Genomic DNA, 23,202 nt, shown 5'->3' with positions numbered 1-23,202 from the left:
TCTGGACTGAACACCCAGCCAAACCCCGGGAGCTCACGCCTTTGGTCCACCGGGGCCTGGGCCTTGGCACTTTCCAGCGCCGAAAGGACTGATAAGAACCTGAGCAAGCAGAGCTACACAACATGAAAAGGACTTTTCTTCCTAGACTTGCCATCCCATCGAACATCGAGAGGCTTTATTATTTAATATTATTCAATTCCTGTTAAATAAATAGCTTTTTCCACTTGTCTCCAAGGAATTTCTTTTCCCTTTCCCGGACCAGTGGGTGGGGAGGGGGCATTTCCCTGGGGAAATCCCCATTTGGAGTTTTCCTCCCTAATTTGCCCTAAACTAGGACAAATACAGTTTTTGGCGCCCAACGTGGGGCTTGAGAAAGTGGAAAAACCTGTACTGATTGTTGGTTGTATTTATTCTGTATTGAGAAAGGAGAGAAAATCATCCAGGTTCTCCTGAAAGCCGGTTTTGCCATCAAGAAGAGCAAAGTTAAGGGACCTGCTCGAGAGATCCAGTTCCTGGGAGTAAAGTGGCAAGATGGACGGCGTCAGATTCCTACTGACGTCATCAACAAGATTACAGCAATGACTCCACCAGCCAACAAGAAGGAAACGCAAGCTTTCCTAGGTGCCATAGGTTTTTGGAGAATGCACATTCCTGAGTACAGTCAGATTGTGAGCCCTCTTTACCTGGTCACCCGCAAAAAGAACACTTTCCATTGGGGCTCTGAACAACAACAAGCCTTTGCTCAGATCAAGCAGGAGATCGCTCATGCAGTAGCCCTTGACCCAGTCAGGACAGGACCAGACGTGAAGAACGTGCTCTACTCTGCAGCCGGGAGCCATGAACTGTCCTGGAGCCTTTGGCAGAAAGTGCCTGGGGAGACTCGAGGCCGACCACTGGGATTCTGGAGCCGAAGCTACAGAGGGTCCGAAGCCAACTACACTCCCACAGAGAAGGAAATCTTAGCTGCCTATGAAGGAGCTCAAGCTGCCTCAGAAGTGATTGGCACAGAAGCACAACTCCTCCTGGCACCCCGACTGCCAGTGCTGGGGTGGATGTTCAAAGCAAAGGTTCCTTCTACCCACCACGCCACCGACGCTACATGGAGCAAGTGGATCGCCTTCATCACGCAGCACGCCCGTATTGGAAACCCAAATCGCCCTGGGATTTTGGAGATAATTACAAACTGGCCGGAAGGTGAAAACTTTGGTCTCACTGATGAAGAAGAGGAAGAACAAGTGACACGGGCTGAAGAAGCTCCACCGTACAACCAACTGCCAGCAGAAGAAACACGCTACGCTCTGTTCACTGATGGTTCCTGTCGCATCGTAGGGATGAACCGGAAGTAGAAAGCAGCCGTATGGTGCCCCACACGACAGGTCGCAGAGGCCACTGAAAGAGAAAGTGGATCAAGCCAACTTGCTGAACTCAAAGCTGTTCAACTGGCCCTGGATATTGCTGAAAGAGAGAAGTGGCCAAAACTCTACCTCTACACTGATTCATGGAAGGTAGCCAATGCTCTGTGGGGATGGCTGGAAAGGTAGAAAAGGGCCAACTGGCAACGCAGAGGAAAGCCAATCTGGGATGCTGTTGATGAGTAGAAAGACATCGCCACCAGAGTAGAGAAACTGTCTGTGAGGGTCCGTCATGTAGATGCCCGTGTCCCCAAGAGTAGGGCTAATGAAAAGCACCGAAACAATGAGCAGGTGGATCAGGCTGCAAAGATAGAGGTGTCAAAGACAGACTTAGATTAGCAACACAAGTGAGAGTTGTTCCTAGCTTGATGGGCCCATGATGCCTCAAGCCATCAGGGTAGAGATGCCACCTATAAGTGGGCACGAGACCGAGGAGTAGATCTAACCATGGACAGTATTTCCCAGGTTATCCATGACTGTGAGACGTGTGCCACGATCAAGCAGGCCAAGCGGTTGAAGCTGCTATGGTACGCTGGGCGTTGGTCCAAATATAGGTATGGGGAAGCCTGGCAGATTAACTACATCACACTGCCCCAGACCCGCCAAGGCAAGCGCTACGTGCTCACGATGGTAGAAGCCACCACTGGATGGTTGGAAACCTACCCTGTGCCTCATGCCACTGCCCGGAACACCGTCCTGAGACTTGAAAAGCAGGTCCTTTGGAGGCATGGCACCCCTGAGAGGATTGAGTCAGACAATGGGACTCATTTCAAGAATAACCTTATAAACACCTGGGCTAGAGAACATGGCATTGAGTGGGTGTACCATATCCCTTACCATGCACCTGCTGCGGAAAAAGTAGAGAGGTACAATGGACTGTTAAAGACTACCTTGAAAGCGTTGAGTTGAGGATTTTTCAAAAATTGAGAGCAGCATCTAGCAAAGGCCACCTGGATAGTTAACACCCGAAATTCCACCAACCAAGCAGGCCCAGCCCAATCCGAGCCCCTGCATGTAGTAGACAGAGACAAAGTCCCAGCGTTACATCTCAGAAGTTTGTTAGGAAAGACAGTTTGGATCAATTCTACTTCGAGTGCAGACAAACCCATTCGTGGGGTTGTTTTTGCTCAAGGACCGGGTTGCACATGGTGGATAATGCGGAAAAATAAAACAACACAATGTGTACCTCAGGGAGATCTGATTGTTGAGTGAAGATCATGAATGAATGCCCTTGTCTGTATATAATGTATGTGTTGTAAAGTTAAAATATATATATATATTAATTTTGATAATAAGTTGACGATATGGGGATAAGGGGTGGAATGTCCTGGGGTGACTTTATGATACTGGTATCCCCAATCGTCTGGTTTATGTTATATATTACGTTCTGCACCTTTAAGACTGGCTTTGAGAGCAAGAGAGGGGGAAGAAGAAGCACGCAGTTTGTGTTAAAGAAAAACATCACTCCCACACATCTCGCTCCTGGACTGTGGTGTCTGCAGCACGGACAGACAGCGGGACAGAGCTTCTCTCTGGCTTTTAGTTAGTTTTAGCTAGCTGAGGCAGAGGAGTTCCCTGGACCTTTGTTTTTTTTCCTTTTCTTGAATCTGTGCAAACCTGCTCTAGACTGAACACCTAGCCAAACCCCGGGAGCTCACGCTTTTGGTCCACCGGGGCCTGGGCCTCGGCACTTTTCCAGCGCCGAAAGGACTGATAAGAACCTGAGCGAGCCAAGCTACACCACATGAAAAGGACTTTTCTTCCTAGACTTGCCATCCCATCAAACAGCAAGAGGTTTTATTATTTAATATTATTCAATTTCTGTTAAATAAACAGCTTTTTCCACTTCTCTCCAAGAATTTTATTTTTTTTTTTTTTCCGGGGTCAGTTAGTGGGGAGGGGGCATTTCCCTGAGGAAATCCCCATTTAGTTTTCCTCCCTAATTTGCCCTAAACTAGGACACCTGGACAGAATGTTTGCCAACAGATCCAGATATTTTCTGTACCAAATCAGTATTTGAGTCACTTTTTGACTCAGCAATTTGACCCTATTAATATGACAGCTGGATCAATTTTGAAGTGGGCTTGAAGTATCATTTCCGGAGGTGGTTATCCAATCCTTCACTGATGATTTTTTGTTTCTGTTTGTTTGCTAACTATGGGATGCTGGTGCAGTGTTTTAGTAATTAATAGTAGTTTTATATTACATATCTTGTTAATAATATTTATGATTTAATTGATTTTTAACTGCTATAGGTTCTTATTCATTGTGTGTATGGTTTTGGGTTTATGTTGATGTTTATAACAGAAGTACATCTCATTTTTATTTTTTTAAAAAAAAAATGGGGAAATTGATGTCCTAAAAGCATTTGATTAGTGTAATTCATTAACTTGAAGGAGAGAAGTGTCTGTGTTTTGTTGGCAGGTTCAAAAAGGTCACCTGTCCATGTGACCAGACTGTGTTCCTCTGAACACATGAGATCCAGTGAACAGAGAAGTCACCACACAGCCTTGGTACTACAGACGTGGATCAGAAGTGGACATGTCAGGACACAGTTGTGTCTGAACACTACACAGACAGTTTACCAACAGAACTTTTATGTTGTTATTATGATGTTGTGTCTCTACCAATTTTTCAGTTATCCTTTGTTTTAAGATTTAGAAGGATGTGAAGAACAACATGAACATCAAAGCCCTCAGTCACCAATCAGCTGCCAGCTGACATCACAGGAGCAGTGAACGTTCCAGGACTGAATCGTGTTAGAGAAGTTCTGTAGAAGATCTAAGAAAAGTGTAAAGACTACATCTAATTGTATATAAAGCAAATTGTAGTTGTGTTTTTACCCTTTCAGCAAATTGCTTTCATGCTTAGACTACATATATACCAAAGCACGTGTGTTAAAAGTAGTTAGATAATATTTTAAGATAAAGATTTTAGCCTGTATAGTAATTGTTGCATTAGTATAAATATAAGCATCCCCCCCTTCAAGAGGTAGTGTAAACATCTTTGAAAGTTCATCTAACGTTAATGCCTTAATTATGAGTCTGCAAATATGATGTCTAAGCCTAGCCACACCTGGAGATCCTTTTGCACCTGTCTCATAGGAGTCCCTGAATGGGATCCTCCAGCATTTAAAGGTTTAATTAGTAATGAGACTCGACTGAATCAATTGGCAATGTTATGAGAGTACAATCGCACTATTGGCCTCACATGAAGACAACTTGAAGCCTGCTGGCAAGCGAAAATTATCCAAGTTCTCAATGTTACCATAGAGCCCCCAGAAGAATTAGATTTGTTAGGTTCCACCAATACCTCAGGTGGATGGATAATGTTTGAACCCCTGACAAAAGCCATTCTAACAAAGTAATGCAGCACTGGGCTGCAGTCAACCCTCTAGCTGATCTCGTTACTACCATTGAAACTAAAGCCTTTATTCGTGGTGTAATCTCACAGGACAATTACCAAAACAATTACCTAGTTCCATATTCCTAATCTGTGGAGATAGAGCATGGAATGGAATTCGTGCTAATCCACATAGAGGACCCTGTTATCTTGGGAAACTTACTTTGTTCCACCCAAGGTTACATCAATTGCTGAATGTAGCTAACAAAATGAAAAGCATCAGTCAAAGTGAAGCCTGAATTTATTAAAGCTTAGCAACTCTAAGAAGGCTCGCTTGTTAGACTAAGAAAGAATTGAACTTAATATCCACAATGTTAAGTGAGCTTTCAGCCGATGTGAGTAGTGTACATCATGCAGTATTACAAAATCGAGCTGCAACTGACTTTTTTGCTCTTAGCACGAGGACATGGTTGTGAGGAGTTTGAAGGCATGTGCTGCTTGAATCTTACTGATCATTCAGCTTCCATCCATAAGCAACTACAACAGCTACAGGATGGGTTACATGCCCTGAAAGAAGATAGTGACCGCATTAGAAGTTGGTTTGCCAGCTGGGGCATCACTGGATGGTTGAGGTCTCTTGTGCTAGAAGTGGGGCGGACTTTACTTAAAATGTTAATCAGGATGACAATCTAAGTTGTATGTTATCTTGTCTTGATAAGAGTATAGAATGAGTCACATCCAAAGCCTGGTTTGTGCAAAAAGAGAAAGGGGGAATTGTTGATATATTTTATATATTAGTAAAGGCCTGTCTGCACAAACCAGTCTTTGAAATAAGCTGTGATATTAAAGGCTAAAGTCCTTGAAACCTTCCTGCAGAAGAGAGAGTAAAGCAAAACAATATCCTTGTGTGTAGGAGAAAAAATTTAAACCTGTGTGTGTTAGCCAATAGTAACTTGCTTAGCCTGCAGACCCTGTAGAACCCTATAAAAGGTGTGCTAAAGACAGAAATAAACGGCATTCACGTTTACTTCTGTGAAGGTTAGTGAATAGCTGGCGGTCTCTCAATAGACTCCAGCACCTCAATGCCCTTCCTGTCATGAGGAGCACAAAACCGAACACAGTACTCAAGGCGCCTCACCAGTACTGAGTACATGGCACTTCTCTAGTCCTGCTGTCCACATTATTTCTGATACAGGCCAGGATGCCACTGGCCTTCTTGGCCACCTGGGCACACTGTTGGCTCATGCTCAGCTGACTATCAACCAGCTTCTCCAAGTCCTTTTATATGTAACATTTCTCTAGTATTATGAGATACTGGAATTGTTTCAATCCTTTTCTGAAGTTACTTTCTCCCTTTCAAGTGCATTTTCTTATGATATCACTGTATGTATTGGGTATACATGGCTTGGTTTTGGCAGTGGGGAGCTACAGGGGTGGCTTCTGTGAGAAGCTGCTTGAAGCTTCCTCCATGTCAAGCACAGACAATGCCAGCTGGCTCCAGGATGAATGTGCTGCTGGCCAAGACTGGGCCAGTCAGAAATGGTGGTAACACTTTTGTAACAACATATTTTAAAAGAAAAAAAAGTGATTGCACAGATATAACTGTGGCCAGAGAAGAGCGGGGTAACAATATGTGAAAGGAACAACTCTGCAGATCAGGTCAGTCAAGAAGGAGAGGCAGGAGGTGCTCCAGGTGCCAGAGCTGAGATTCCCCTGCATCCCATGGTGAAGACCATGGTGAGGCAGCTGTGCCCCTACAGCCCATGGAAGTCCACAGGGATGCAAAGATCCACATGCAGCCCATGGAGGATACCCATGGTGGAGAAGGTGGATGCCTGAGAGGAGGTTGTGACCTTGTGGGATTCCTGTGCTGGAGCAGGCTCCTGTCAGGGACCTGTGGGCCCATGGAGAAAGAAGCCCATTCTGGAGTAGGTTTCCTGGTAGGACCTGTGACCCTGTGGGGGACCCATGCTGGAGCAAGCTGTACTTGAAGGACTGCACCCTGAGGAAAGGGACCAACACTGAAGCAGTTTGTGGAGAAATGTTGCCCAGGGGATGGACTCATAGAGAACTATCTCGTATGGGAGGGACCCAACACTGGAGCAGGGGAAGGACTCCTCTCCCTGAGCAGCGGCAGAAACAACTTGTGACGAACTGACCTTAAGTCCCACTCCCGTCTCCGTGTGCCGCTGGGGGAGGATGTAGAGCTGGGAAGGAAGAAGGGATGGAAGGAAGGTGTTTTTAAGGTCTTATTTTACTTCTTATTATCCTGCTTTTATTTTGTGAGCAATAAATTAAATTAATATCTCTAATTCGAGTTTGTTTTGCACATGATGGTATTTGGTAAGTGATCTGTCTCTATCTCAAATCATGAATGTTTTTTTATATTTTCTCTCTTCTGTCCAGCTGTGGAGGGGAGTGATAGAGAGGTGTTGGGGGTTAGGTGTCTTTTTTTTTTAGTTCTGGCTTGCCCGTGGAATTTTTACCCATTAGTTGCGGAGACAACCTAACTGTGGGTACTTGGTGGGTGCTTGAAAGAAGACAAAGAGTTTGGCTGGGCCCAAGGGGGGGAAGGGGACAGGAAAAAAGGATAGTGGGGACAGTTTGGCTGGCTTTTCTTCAGCTTAGGAGAAGGACACTTGGGGCCCGGAACTGTTGCAGTGGGGAGAAGGGAATTTCGCCATCACCCAGATGGAGCTGCTGCTGCTTCTCCTTCTTCCCTCTTCCTTGGTTGGCCTCACACCCCCTGTCCTGCCGAGACATGTGGCAGTGCCAGGCACCACCACGGAGCTGCTGATACACCTCAGCCACCGGCCCAGGATCTCAGCTCATCCCTGCTGTTCCAGCCGACTGTTCCTCAGAGCCCTGCAGGAGCACTGGGACTGACTGTCCAAGAGGGTTTGTGAAGCAAAGCCTCTCCTCCATCCCTTCCCGTCTCAGCCGAGAAAGCTGTCACGGGGTCCCTGGTTCTGTTTTCTTGCTAATGCTGTAGTTATTGTTGTTTGTTTGCCTGGTTATACCAGTAAAGAACTGTTATTCCTATCCCCAGATCTCTGCCTGAAAGCCCCTTGATTTCAGAATTATAATAATTTGGAGGGAGGGGGTCTACATTCTTTCATTCCAAGGGAGGCTCCTGCCCTCCCTAGCAGACACCTGTCTTCTAAAACCGAGACAAGAGGCTTTGTGAGTGATGTCCAGCCAAGTTCAACCAAGTACAGTCCTTTTTGGCTCCCAAACAGGGATAAGACAAAGGCAATTATATATATCTTGAATGCTATAATAATAGTAGTTATTGAGTAGCAAACACCTGTGTGGGATATGGAGTTTGTCAGCTGCACTGCTTATCTCTTTATTTTGCTGTTTGGGAACATACTAATATAAACAATGGCTCTGTGCTTTGCCCTTACATTGATGGCCTTGTTATGCTACGGAGCTGTCTTCTGTGGACAATGAGGGAATACACTTCCCTCTGCCTGCCTGAGATTTATGTGAATGGTTTTATAATGCAGCCTCCAATGGTCATTGCTTATCATTATGTAAGCTGCTTAATACTGTGAATAATATTAACTAATACTGTTTGCACACTATGGGGTTCGTGGAATCTGGTGCCACCCTGCTGTAAGAGAAAACAAACTTTAGGTGAAGAGATATTGAAATCTGCCCTGAGGCATCCAGTACCTGGGTGGCAGGGTGTGTGGAAGGATTTGAGCAGGTTCCTAGGGTGGTTATCACCTCTCATTACCTGGGACTTTACACCTGAACAGATAACCAACCCTGGAAAGCATAACCTTGCCTACCCCACTGAAAACCAGCAGCTCCTCACCCTGTACTGGGGCCTGGTCTATGCCTATTAAGATACTGTTCAGTAATCACAGAGGACTAGTTGAAGCAGAAACTCAAACTGCATTTGAGGACACTATAGCTGAGATAGGGACCAAAAGAACAACTACAGTAATTGTCCCAGTAATGAAAAAGAAAAAATGGATCAGGAAAGTTACAAGTCCATATCATTGATTAGAAATGGAGGAGGATGAAGAAGAAGAGAAAGAAGAGGAAAAAGAACAAGAAGAACAAGAAGAAGAACAAGAAAAAGAAGAAAAATAAGTAGGAGAGGAGGGGCCAGATCAAGAAGCAGGTCCTTCAACAAAGAAATTGAAAGGAATGAGACAAATCAAACAGGAAACCGAAGTTACTTGGTCCCAGACCTTATCAGAACTTTGAGACTTGCAAAAAGATTACAGCCACCAACCAGGTGAGTGGATTTCTGCCTTGCTGCTTTGATGCTGGGATAATGGAGCCAACAGTCAGCCGTTAGAAGATCATGAAGCCCAACAGCTGGGATCCCTTGATAAAGATCGGGAAATTGAAAGAGGAATTGGAAAAGAAGAAGCAATTTGCAGCCTCTGGAGATGGCTTCTCTCAAGCATGAAAGCAAGATATCCATTTAAGGAAGATCTTGTGAACTCCTCAGGGAAGTGGACCACTACAGACAGGTATCCAGTACTTGTGAGAATTAGTAGTGCTGGAAGTCAACTATAGTGATCTAAAAAGTGATAATATCCCTAAAGATCCAGAGGATGTCCTGTGCACAATGGCCATGTCGAGGAAAGTGGTTCAAAGCACCCCTGCATCATATTCCAGCAGCTTGGTAACTGGCCTAGTTGTGTCCCCTCCCAGGATCTTGTCCACTCCCAGCCCCTTGATGGGGGCGAAAATGTTGGAGACAGCCCTGATGCTGTGCCAGTGCTGCTCAGCAGTAACCAAAACATGGGTGTATTATCAGCACCTTTCCAGGTCCCAATGCAAAGCACAGTACTGGGAGGGCTGCTATGGGGAAATAAACTCCAGCTCAACCAGACCCAATATACTGACAATGTCAAGTAGTCAGCTACAGAAATAATTATTTTCTTTAACAATGAGGAAAAATTCACTGGAGTTTTATATAAGATGTAGCTTTTAAAGTATAATTAATACAAATAACAATTACATGCATTGTTTTTCCTAAATATGCAGACCAAAATCTGAGGGATGAAATCACTATGTAGTTTTCTTTATTTCTTTATGATGAAATACATCAAATTTTTAGTTAAGTTTAAGATGTCACTACAGAAATCTAGTATAAAGTATATTCCATGTTAAATTAGTACATGTCTGAGAGTTAGACTTTGACAGTATTCATTAAACATGTGATGTGTTCTCAGTTTTGAGATTCTGACTCCTGAACTATAAAGAATTTAAGACATGATCACTTACCATAAAGGAACACTCTTTATATTATAATAAAGTACATACCTATGCTCTGCCTCAAGTGAGCTTGAAAGAACATCTGCCTGAAGGAAAGCTGAAGATCGAATGATCTGTTGAGCATTGCCATTCTCTTCTGGAATTTCATTTTCAAAGTTTCGGTTTATATCTCTCACATGATGAGGACTGTTGCTGTTGTGCAAGTTAAAGGACTCATCATCCTGTTAACAATAATTATTATCACAAAGATTAAAAGTAAATTTCATTCACAAGTATATGTCTGCAAATGCTTCAATTCAGTGATTCTGTTTAATTTAAATTGTTTAAATGGAGATGCTCTATACTACTTTGGGGGTAATTTTGTTCGTGTTCATACTTCTAGAGTTTGCAATACCTGGATACCACAGAAATCCTAAGTTATGCCACCAATCAAGTAATGTAGAAATCAACTCCCATGCTTGGTCTCAAACTTTTTTCTACAGTTTCAAACATATCTTAAAATTCAAAGTTATTATTTCTATAATTGAAGATTGGATACTGCTCTTTAAATTCAGTTTTCCCTAAATGCATCACAGCTTCTCAGGCTGTTGTTACAGCAACTGTAACTTACTAGCCATGAAATTAGAACTAGAAAGAAAGTTTATTTAGAAAACAGACTGTTCAGGCTCACTCAAATATTAAAAGCTCTTTAATCCTACAAGTGAGAGATGTTTCTTTTAACTTTACTCATTCAGCAACTTGTAATTCTTATTTAGTAATGAGACAAATAGAAGTCTTACCAACTGTCAAAACAAAGAGGGTAGTATAAACATTATCTAGCTAACACCCTTTTGACAATGAAATCCCTAAACTTGGCACATAACATCATGATCTATAGCAGGAGGTAATTACTCAACCAACCAGTTCTGCACTTGTACAAAATCATACTTCAGAGTCCACAATCAAGACCATCCATTGTCATTCCCCTCCCAATCACAGTGCTGTCTTCAGAAATGCTGGGTAAGAATTTCATAAGAAGTACCTAATAAACATATATTCATCTCTCAAATCATACACCTGAAGAATGCATCTCATATGTATCTCAAAATTAATAAAAATATTAAACAATTTTAATCTATTAGGGAAAAATATCTTCCAAGCATGATTCAGCTGCTGATCACAATTTGTCCCATTATTTCAGAGGTGAAATTTGTCACTGCAGGCCTTAAAATTCCATCAACAGTATCCTGTCATAAATGTCTGCTGCACAGTTATCTCCCTATGCACTCAGTTGCATACCATGTTTTCTATTTATGATCATTAAAATGAATGTTAGAAGTAGGACAACTATCAGTTACATGATTTCTTTAACATCTTTTCACACCTGTTAGTGAAACAACAATGGCAGGGAAGAGGATGCATGCACTTAATAACTCCAGGCTATGTAACACATGTACCTGTCCAAGGACATTACAATTTTCACTACTAAACACCACACACACACACACTGCTTCTGAAAATCAGGGACAACAGAATGTATTTGACATAGGTATCATGAACATATTAAGAACTCAAGACAATTTCAGAAACAGAAATTGTCACCAAATTCATGTTTAGAATTCTGAAGCTCAAGACAGTGTTTCCCAAGATTTTTTAAAATTTAAATCAAAATTTTGTGTGTTTCTTAAACACAGATGAACAGCATTTTTCCCAACATCCATCTCAGGGTACTCCGACATAAAATCCCTAATGGAAAGATGCAGACCTTTCCCAACTGACACATACAGCTAAGTTGAACAGTCCCATTAGAGCAAATTTTATTTTGCCCAATATAGGAACAGGGTCAGAAAAGTAAATCTTACTTTTATGAGTCGTGCACACTGGCACTGTTTTGGTTTTTTTCATATATCTGAATAACCCTTCCTCAAAACCACTAATTTTATTTATCTGGCTGATTTATAATTTGTGCTCCTTTTTCTGTTTACACTTTAAATCACTCATTTAGAGCAAAAAGGCTTTTAAATCACCCCATCCTGAATAATGCATTTCATTTCTTCACTTAGACTATGTATGATAACTACGCTTTATGGCTTGTTGGTGGCTTATAGCACTGACAAAAATATTCTCAGGTGCCAGCTATGCACTGTATAAACTGATTCAAATTGAAAGAACACATCTATCTCTAACATGAATGAACAGATACTGCAGAAAGAAAAAAAGAAACTAAGAATCACTGAAGAAAGAGTAGCACTTGGAGCAACTTTTAAAAATTCATCAAAAGGTAACTATTTTCCTTCATTTAGAGATCAAGACCATGACTTAGCTGTTTACAGCCAAGTAAAAAGTAGCTTATGTTCAGTCTGAGAATTGTTACTGCTGGATCTACAATAGGTATGAACAAAACTACCTTCTCTTGCCCAGCATGATTCTCATCTTCATGTTCTTCTTCCACTCTATCTTGTTTCAATGCTTTCAAAAATTCGCTCTTATCAATCCGCATTCTTGACAATTTTGTTAAATGAGGCTGACCAACTTTCTCAATAGAAGATGAGAAATATGACCGATTACACTAATGTAGGGGGAGATCAGAAAAAAAAAGAAAAAATATTATAAGTCTATTAGTTTAGAAAACTTTGAATAAAAGACAAAGACTCATAGGCACCTGTAGTTTCTGCTTTCATATATATCCACAGTAAAAAGTAGAGGGAAGATACAGTTTTTAGACATTATCCCAGATATAAAGGTTTATGAAGCCCTGCTAAAAAACAGTGAACCTACTGAAGTTTTCACACTATTAGCAATTTTGAAATTTAAATCCACTGGGTTATACTTCCTAATACACCACTTTTATTACAAATTGAACTTACAAAGCAAATCCTGCAGTGCATAAAGGCCAATGATGTATGCTCCATATTTCTCTCCCACACTAACTTCCAAAAAACTAAACTTACTTAATATAGTTCTGCATAAACCCTACTGATCTAGTTATCCAACAAAATTTAAAATTTGATAGATTTGATAAAAACTACAGATATTCCTTTACCTCTTTTATTGAATTCTGTGATACTCTAAATGCCTTGGCAGTTGATTTGAAAGGACTGAAATTGCCAATACCATATGCAGATTCATGAGAAAACACATTCCGAAGTTTATTTTCTTTTGCTTGGCTTTTCCACTGTGTAGGCTAAACAAAAATTTAAACAAAAATGTAGAGACCCGTTAGCTACAATAGGATTATTTTCCGGAATATTTAGAAAAAATGATTAAACAAAAGCAAATCATAACTACAACCATAAATTAGAGAAAATACCTGTTTTATTGTGGAAAATAGACTGTTTATGAGCAATTAATCCTCTCTCACAACTACTGTTTACGCTTTTTATATAGAAATAAATTGACAAACAATTCAGTGTATCTATATCAATAATTGGGATAAATTCTGGAGGCACTTTTTTGCAAACTATAGTTTTCCACTAGGTTCTTGTTTTTCTGTTAAAAGCATATATACAAATGGCATTTCAATTGTCTAACTTAAAAACAACTTTTTCACTCTCCTTTGGACAGCTCTTGCACTTCTCAAAAAAAAAAAAAGCAAATGAGAAACAGCACCAATTACAGTATAGTTTAAAAAGAAAAATGAGAAAAAGTGTTTCTATTCACTTTTGGGGTGTTGCGCACTTAACAAGATTTGAAAGCATAATACTCTAAGAATGGTACTTTCAGGGGGGAAATAAGCACATTCAGAATTAAAATATGTTGTTCATTTTAACAGTATCCAAGACTCACCTTTGCGGGTGAAGTAGCAGGTTTAAGGACTAATCCTTTATAAATACTTGTGCAAGTTCCATTCTTTACTGTCTGTGAATGAAGACTTCCTACTACAGGGAATCCAGGTGTCTGCAGTTCTTTTGTACTGCTCTTTTTAATGACCAGCATTCTTGGTGATCTAGATTTAGTATTCAAAGGGCAATCTGGGGGGAAAAAAAGTGTGTGTGTATATATCTATATCTATAGATATATATGCATGTGCATATATTATTAAGCTCCCAGTTCATAGGGTACTGGATAGCCATATGGTCCAGAGAAAATGGGCATAAATGAGAAACTTGGTCCAGTATTAGTTCCCCAAATAACATACCATACAAACCTGGGTAAACATTAGTTCTATTCCATTTTCCTCAAGCACCTTTTATAAAATATTTTACTTGGAAATGCCAGAATTGTACTTTCAAAAAAATAAAGTGTGGTGGGTTGACCCTGTCTGAATGCTGGGTGTCCACCAAACGCATTTTATCACTTGCCTCCTCAGTTGGACAGAGGAGAGAAGAATACAACAAAACGCTCACAGGTAGAGATAAGGGCAGGGAGAAATCACTCACCAATTAATATTGTGGGCAAAACAGACTCAACTTGGAGAAATTAACTGAATTTATTACCAATCAAATCAGAGTAGGATAATGAGAAACAAAAACAAATCTTAAAAACACCTTTCCTCCACTCCTCCCTTCTTCCTGGGCTTAATTTTACTCTCAGTTTTCTCTACCTCCTCTCACCTCCAGCAGTACAGGGGGATGGGGAAAGGGTGTTGTGGTCAGTTCATCACACATTGTCTCTTCTGCTCCTTTCTCCTCAGGGGGAAGACTCCTCACACTTCTGCTCCAGCATGGGGCATGTGGCAGGACATTCCCCCTACCACAGAAGAGCTTATCTGCAGCTGGTGTGACAGCTCCGGACATTCTCTTCCCCACGTGAAGAGATGAGATAACCCAGGTCAGCTCTCTGACTAGTAAGTGTCACAAGCTAGTGAGTTATTTCTTCCTTGGGTGCCAGGAGTAGAACTCCCAATAAACAACCGGGTATGAGAGCAGATGTGGGGAGATAAGTCACAGATTTCTGATTGAAAAGGCACTATTTTTACAACTATAAAAGCTACGCAAATTTTCACGGAGGTAGAAGCCTCCTACACACACCCTGTAAACTTGCAGGGGACTTCTCCCACAAGCTTGGACATGAACTCTGCAGATACTTTCTGTCATGGGGTGACTTAACCTTTAAGATAGCTTTGGGAGCTAAGGAAGTTGAAGCTGCTGGTGGCTGATGGGAGTCTTTTCTCCTGACCAATTATCGGTCATTTCTAAGAATTGACAGCAGTTTTGACCATTGAAAAGTGAAATCAACTTGTGAACACCACCTTAAGATGTAAAGCCAGAGTTCTCTTGCTCTCTTTTTGGTTTCCGGCTTCTGAAAAGGTAACAAGGCTCTGTCTCGGCCTTCCCCCCCCTCCAGGCTGGACAAGGCCGCAGAGGACGGGGCGGGGGGGGAAGAGAAACTAAGCCGGCCAGCCTGGCTTAGTTTGTAGTTTCTGCTGCTGGACTGAAACCTGACACTATGAACATCTGCAGCTTTTCTAAGACTTAAATTCTTTTACTACCTGGATAAAACGTACAGATTACTCTTTTTTCCCAGAGAGAGAGAGAGAGACAATCAACATGAAGAAGACAGTGAAGAAAAGAGTTAAGTTTTAGATGGGGAAGAGAGAATAAGGAGATGATTTATAAGCTGGAATATTTTTCTGTTAAAGCTATGGAGATGGACAATAGTGTTCTGAAAAAAAACTCCTTTAATTCATGACAGAGTATATTGGGAGGAATGGAGTGTTCAAAGTGTGGATTTTGAACAAAAGGTGGAGTAATTATGATACAGTGGGGTGCTGGAACAGAAGGGGAGAAGTAATAGTTGATGATTTGAGGCCGCTTGAGGCAAAGAGAAAACTTCTGTTTCCAGGGAAGCTCACAGAGACAGATGAAAAGAACTTTTGCCTTTGAATAGCTCATCCTTAAAAAATGACATCCCTAGACTCATGGCCCATACACACCTCAGAGTGATGTGAAATGGGAGGAGTGAACTGATGACAGATTTCCGGGCAGCTGGCATCAGAGAAATAGAAAACTATAACAGAAATAGTTTTCTTGTGAGAAACTCCATAGATTAACAGAAGAAGACTTCTGTTTCTCTACAAAGGCTGATGAAAAGACTCTAGCAGGAATTGAGACTGTTTTAAACACCAAAGTTCCAAAGTTTTTTGTCTCTATGTTGTCATGCGAACAAGGGAATGGTGGGTAGTGGGGGATAAAAGGGTTTTCTGGAAGTTTATTCTGGTGTTCTTATTCTTGTAGTTTTGTTAAATAAACTTTATTTCCTTTTAAGTTTTAAGCCTGTTTTGCTCTTGTTCTAATCCATATCTCACAGCAAGAAATAAGTAATTTTTTAATTACTGCTTTAAAACCACGACATTTATTTGGTGCATTGGCCGGGAAAACGAAATTGGCAAATCTAAACCACTACACTTGCCCAGGGAATTGAGAGGAAGAATTCTATGTGTACCCCATCACCAATTTGATGGTAAGTTACATTGAATCTTAATCTATACTATTTCTTCACTAGCTGTAATATTGGTACCTTTATCGTGCATTGTATTTTATCTACTAGTAGTTGTTTTTGTTTCTTTCCTGTGTAGTACATAGTCTGGTAAAGTCTTATGTCTGTCAAATTTCTATCTATTAAATAAATAATTCATTTTGTAATCGACCTAATCGGCCATTATTAAGAATTTGTAAGTGAGAGCAATCTGGGGTGCAGTCTGCCCCAAATAGAGCTACTGCCAGAAATCTGAGTCAAAGGCAGGACTTGTCTAAGTTCTCTCTCTCCATTCCTAACAGGGTCCCCCCCACAGAAGACAATCCTCCATGAACTTCTCCAGCATGAGCCCTTCCTATGGGCAACAGTTTGAGAACTGCTCCAGCATGGTCCCTTCCATGGGGTGCAGTCCTTCAAGAACAGCCTGCTCCAGTGTGGGCTCCCCATAGGGTCACAAGTCCTGAGAGGAAACCTGCTCCAGTGTGAGCTCCTCTCTCCGTGGGTCTGCAGGTCCCTGCTAGGACCCTGCTCCAGCAAGGGCATCCCACAGGGTCACAGTCTTCTTTGGGCATCCACTTGCTCTGGCATGGGGTCCTCCAGGGGCTGCAAGGGAATATCTGATCCACTGTTAATCTCCAGGGGCTGCAGGGACACAATCTGCACCTTCATCATGGGTTTCAGGAGAATCACTACTCTGGCACCTGAAGCATCTTCTCCCCCTCCTTCTCCACCGATCTTAGTGTCTGCAGAGTTGTTGCTCTCATATATTCTCACTCCTGTGAGCACCTCCGAGGTGTGGTGTCACCCTGGCAATTCCAGAGAGACACAAATCACTGCAATGTGCTGAGGCCTGCCCCAGGCCTACCAAGCCATGTTCACCACTAATTAGTACCCTCAGGGGGAAAATGTCTCTGGATCTGACAATAAGACAACAGGCCCTGAAGCTAAATTAGAGATCCAACCTGTGCTGGTATCAGTCACCCCCTATAAACAAGAAGAAATTCACATAAAAGTCATCTTGTAAAAGAGCTTTTGTAAAGGAAAATAAGGAGATCCAAGAGAGCAAAATATCAGGGCTATCACAAGGGCCATTCTCAGTGCCATTACACAAGGGTTAACACAGGAACAAGAGGAAGAGACAGAAGAGGTAATCACCACTTAATTCACATCCTTGAGTGAGCTGCGGGAGATATGAAAAGATTTAGGTGAGCATATTACCACCTGGCTGCTCTGATGCTTGGATAATGGGGGTAGCAGTTTGGAATTAGAGGGTAAGGAACCCAAGCAGTTGAGATCACTTTTTAAGGAAGCAGGCATTGACAAAGTTATGGGAAAAAAGACACAAGCCCTTAGCGTCTGGAGGCTACTTCTGTCAAGCATGAGGAAAAGGCATCCTACAAGGAAGATATTCCATGTCACCCAGGCAAATGAACTGCAGTAAAGGTATCCAGTGCCTGAGGGAATTAGCCATGCAAGAGATGATTTATTATAACCCGAACAATGTGCAGTTCCCTACAGATCCAGATAAAGTCCTATGCCTATGACCCATGTGGCAGAAATTTGCACAAAGTGCACCAATGGCTCATGCCAACCCCTTGGCAACATTAATCTGAAAAGACAGTGTATCACCAAGAGTGGATGAAGCGATTTGTCAAATCCAGGAATGTGAATATAGTATTTTTCCTCCCTTATCTTGGCTATGGAGAAACTATTAGATAAACTGATCTGTGAGTTCTAGCAATTAAGAGAGAATATGTCCTACTCCCCACCTGTATGTACCCACATCTCAGTGATTGACAAGAGGCATTCTTTCTCTCAAGAGAGACGATATGAAAAGTACACGTCACAGGGTACTCGGTGGTTTTACCTATGAGACCACAGAGAGGAAATGAGGAAAAGGATAAAAAAATCTATCTCAAGCCTAGAGGCATGGGGATGTGAATTGCAAGGAAAAAAACCACAAATGAAGGTTCTTCCAGGAAACCTACTGTTCCAGTATCCAGTGGCCAGTTCCCCAGACAGTGGAAGGGATAATTTTACTCTTGATAGTATGGAAAAAAATTCTAATCCATTTCTACAAGAAGTGGAGAATCCTATGACAAGGATTATTGGGGTCCTGCCTCCAGTCAGGTGAAAGAGAGGGATTTACTGGACTGTGTGGATTGGATGGCCTGGCACAGCAGCCCCACAGGAGTACAAGGCTTTAGAAGACACTGGTGTGCAGTAGGGGGAATAAAACAGAGAGCAGAATGGAACTGATAAAGGAGCCTAGTATCTTAGGCCTAATCAAACAGAAACCATGGGAGAGACAGACACAGATAACTACTCCCTGGGGTAGAAGTGACCAAAAGATATGTTGTGAAACTTTGTAATGATTATCAGGTAACTGATGTCATGAAGAATGTATAAGCAATGGGAAATTGTTACCAAAAATAGAACCCTATATAAGTGCCATACAAATAAAACCATATATAAATGCCTTGTATACTCAATAAAATTGGCTTCTGATCTTGTCTCAGATGTCTCCGTCTCTCAGTTGTCGATAACACAGTGTACCCTAATGTCCTCAAGCTCTGTAGGGACCAAATCCATTTGTATTTCTGGAGGGACAGGGGGATGCAAACAGCTGACTATTGGAGGTTGAGATCAGCCTGATTGGAAATGAATGGCAAAAACACCCTATTGACTGGTTTAGAAGCTCTGTACATCCTTGACATAGACCATCTCAAAAGAGGGTATTTCAAGAACCCAAAAGGGTACTGGTAGACTGTCAGTATGGCAGCCTTGGAGACAGAGGAAATGAAACAGCTCTCTGCTTTGCCTGATCTTTCAGACGACCCTTCTGTTGTGGGATTGCTGAAGGTCAAAGAACAACAGGCGCTGATCACGGCAATATCACACCAACCCAGACTCCCTGATTTCATACAGAAGCTAATTCATCGACTGAAGAGCCAAAAAGTGATCAGCAGAACCCACTCACACTTTATAACCACATAAGACCTGTGAGAAAGTTGAATGGACACTAAGACTAGATTGTCATGGCCTGAATGAAGTCACACCAGTAAGTGCTGCTGTACTGGACATGCTGGAACTTCAGTACAAACTGAATTCAAAGGCAGCCCAGTGGTGCCGTAATTGATATCACTAATACATTTTTCTCAATCACAGAATATGCTGAGTTGGACAGGACCCACAAAGATTGAGTCTACCTCCTGGCACTGGACAGGACCATCACCAAGAGTCACACAATGCCCTCAAGAGTATTGTCCAAATGCTTCTTGAACTCTGTCAAGCTTAGTGCTGTGACTGCTTCTCTGGGGAGCCTGTTCCATCTCCCAACCACCCTCTGGGTGAAGAACCTTTTCTTAATATCTAACCTAAACCTCCCCTGACACAACTTCAGACCATTCCCTCAGGTCCTGTACCTAGTCACCAGAGAAGAGATCAGTATCTGTCCTTCCTCTTCCCCTCATGAGAAAGTTGTATACTGTGGTAAGGTCTCCCTTTAGTCTCCTCTTCTCCAGGCTCAACAAGCCAAGTGCCCTCAACTGCTTCTCATACGGCTTCCCCTCAAGGCCCTTCACCATCTTCGCTGACCTCCTTTGGCCACCCTTTATTAGCTTTATATCTTTTTTATATTGCAGTGACCAAAACTGCACACAATATTCAAGGTGATGCTGCACCAGTGCAGAGCAGAGCAGGACAATCACCTCCCTTGACTGGTAATGCTTTGCCTGATGCACCCCAGGACACAGCTGGCTCTCCTGGCTGCCAGGGCACTGCTGACTCATATTCAACTTTCTGTCAATCAAGACCTCCAGGTGCCTTTCTGTGGCACTGCTTTCCAGCATCTCATCCTCCATTCTGTCTGTTCATCCAAGGTTACCCCATTCCAAATGCAGAATCTGTCACTTTCCCTTATTGAACTTGATATAGTTGGTGATTGCCCAGCCCTCTAATTGGTCGAGGTCTCTCTGCAGGGCCTCCCTGCATTCAAGGAAGTCAACAGCTCCTCACAGTTTTATATCATCAGCAAACTTGCTTAGCATCCCTTCCAGTCCTGTGTTCAAGTCATTAATGAAGGTGTTGAAGAGCATAGGGCCTAAAATGAAGCCCTGCAGAACCCCACTAGTGCCAGGTAGCCAGTCTGATGCCATCCCATTCACTATAACCCTTTGCATCCAACCCATGAGACAGTTGCTCACATATCTCATGATGTGTTTATCTAACTGTGGGCTGGACATTTTGTCCAGAAGGATGCTGGGAGAAACAGTATCAAAAGCTTTACTGTATCCAAAAAGATGACATCAACTGGCTTCCTTTGATCAACTAAGTGGGTAACCTTGTCATAAAAGGAAATCAGGTCTGATAAGCAGGACTTTCCTCTCATGAAGCTGTGACTGATGACTGTTGTCCTTCAGATGTTTTTCCCATAATAACCATCTCCATAACTTTACCAGGAACTGAAGTCAGACTGACAGGCCTTTAGCTTCCAGGGTCCTCCTTCTTGCCCTTCTTGAGAATCGAGACAACTTTTGCCAGCTTTCTGTCAGCTGGGATCTCTCCGGATTCCAAAGACCACTCAAAAATCATCACAGAGGTTTTGTGATGAAATCAGCAGCCCTTTGAGGATGCTTGGATGAATTCCAAAAGGCCCCATAGATTTGTAGGGATCCAGCTAGAGCAGCAGATCCTGCGCAAGTTCAGGGTCAACTGGGAGTTGATCATTCTCACAGCCATGGTCCTCCAGCTCAGGGCACTGGGAGCCTCTTAGTCTGCCATCCATGTTGAAGACAGAGTCAAAAAAAGCATTAAACACCTCTGCCTCATCTCTGTACCTGTTTGTGAGGTGACTATCCTCATCCTGTAATAACATCAAAGTTGTGGGTTTAATTCCGATATGTGCCATTCACTTAAGAATTGGACTTGATGATCCTTCTAGGTCCCTTTCAACTCAGAATATTCTGTGATCTCTGACTTATTTTTACTTTGCCTATGGCTATTAACATATTTTTAAAAGCTCTTTATTTCCCCCCACAGTTCTGGCAGCTTCAACTGCAGTTGAGCTTTGGCAGCACAAATTTTCTCCCTACAGTGGCAAGCAGCATCTCTGTATTCTTCCCATGTCACCTGACCTTGCTTCCACTGACCCTACACCTTCATTTTTTGCCTTATTTCCAAAATAAGATCCTTACTCAGCCAAGCTGGCCTTCAGCCTTGCCTGCTTGACTTCTGACATTTGGGAATTTCTGCTCCTGTGCCCTTAGGAGGTGATGTTTAAAAAGTGACCAGCACTGATGGACTTCAGCACCTTCAGAAGCATTTTTCCAGAGGACCTTACTAATTCCCTAAGCAGCCTGAAGTCTGCTCTCCTCATGTCCGGAGTTGAGGTTTTGCTGGCACTCCTGTTAACAAAGATTTTAAACTCGATCACTTCATGGTCACCGTGTCCAAGACAGCCACCTATATCTTTGGCAGCAGAGTGAAGACCACAGTTTGCTTTCATTTGGAGGGGTGTCCAGTACACCTGCAATCGACTGGCCCAGGAGTGGAAACAGCCCCACCATCTGCCCTGGACTGATCCAGACTCTACTGGCACAGGGTGAAGCTCCAGAACACCTGCAATACATTGATGACATCATTGTACGGGGAAATATAGCAGAAGAAATTTTAAAGAAAGATAAGAAAACAGTCCAAATCCTTCTGAAAGCTGGTTTTGCCATAAAACAAAGCAAGGTCAAGGAATCTGTACAGGAGATTCAGTCTTCAGGAACAAAACAGCAAGATTGATGTTGCCAGATCCCAATGGATGCAATCACCAAAATAACAGCCATGTCCCCACCAATTAATAAGAAAGAAACATAAGCTTTTTTAGGTGTTGTGGGATTTTGGAGAATGTACATTCCAAATTACAATCAGCCTCCTCTATCAAGTGACCTGGAGGAAGAATGATTTGGAATGGGACCCTGAGCGATGACAAGCCTTTGAACAAATCAAGCAGGAGATAGTTCATGCTGTAGATTTTGTGCCAGTCTGAATAGGGCAAGATGCAAAAACTGTGATTTATACTGCACTGGGGAGAATGGCTGTCAGAGACTGAAATGTTACATGTTATATTTCATGGCTTAAACACTGATATGAAAGACTTTTGCCCATTATGGCAAAACTGCATAACAAAGCTGCAGCACCAAAGCCCACCCCACCCTGAATGGGCCTCCTGACTGAAACCTTGAACTGTGAGTTAAGCTGCCTAAGAGAACTTGATATAAAAATGACACTTCTGTTCAATCATCTCATGTTGTAATGCAGTTAGGAAAAATGGTATGACCCAAAAAATGTACCCCCGAAAATGTAGAATTGTGAGTTTCTTTCCCTTATCTTGTTCTCCCCAGTTCTCCTTATTGGTTGTGTAAGTGTAGCCCACCCTTTCCCCTGCCTTCAAAAAGAGAGGCTTATCGATATCTCTTCCTCTTTCCCTCCTGCTACCTCACTCCGTAGGATCCCAAGAAATAAAGCTGTAACTGCCATCTCGGCAAAGGGAAAGAGCCTTGTTTTTAGGTTCTTCTTTGATAAGCTAAACTATCTCCCCTGTCTCCCTGACTGCTGCGGGGCGGACAGTAGTGACAGAGAGGCAGGGGACATTAGAAATTATAGCAATCTCAGGTGTGGGAAGAAATGGATAAGGCTGGGAGAGCATCCACAGGAGGGCCAAGCCCAGCAGCTGTCCTGAAAATCATCCCTGGCTGGCTTTAGCATGGAGGCCATAGCCCACAGACTTATCTACTGAGACCAGGTTTGCACAGACCCT

The 23,202-nt window shown here is 42.5% G+C and overlaps 1 protein-coding gene and 1 pseudogene across 8 annotated transcripts in view; one reads left to right on the top strand and one right to left on the bottom strand.

Annotated features, from left to right (window-relative positions):
- LOC148183418 (vasculin-like) overlaps positions 1 to 23,202 on the bottom strand; it is a 120,951-nt gene that overhangs the window by 3,507 nt on the left and 94,242 nt on the right. For all 8 annotated transcript variants that reach the window (XM_088061585.1, XM_088061587.1, XM_088061588.1 and 5 more), the window contains 4 exons: positions 13,764 to 13,948; positions 13,021 to 13,161; positions 12,385 to 12,546; positions 10,047 to 10,219 (listed from right to left, as the gene is read on the bottom strand). In XM_088061585.1, coding sequence (XP_087917711.1) covers positions 10,047 to 10,219; positions 12,385 to 12,546; positions 13,021 to 13,161; positions 13,764 to 13,948 — 661 coding nt within the window. The remainder of the gene's footprint in view (positions 1 to 10,046; positions 10,220 to 12,384; positions 12,547 to 13,020; positions 13,162 to 13,763; positions 13,949 to 23,202) is intronic.
- On the top strand, positions 8,204 to 9,654 carry LOC148183420 (uncharacterized; annotated as a pseudogene).

Source organism: Pseudopodoces humilis, chromosome 12 (genome assembly GCF_049639895.1).
Source record: "Pseudopodoces humilis isolate 2021_Gansu_Grassland_sample_001 chromosome 12, ASM4963989v1, whole genome shotgun sequence".
In the NCBI taxonomy this organism is placed as follows: Eukaryota; Metazoa; Chordata; class Aves; order Passeriformes; family Paridae; genus Pseudopodoces; species Pseudopodoces humilis.
This window is presented reverse-complemented; position numbering and strand designations above follow the sequence as displayed.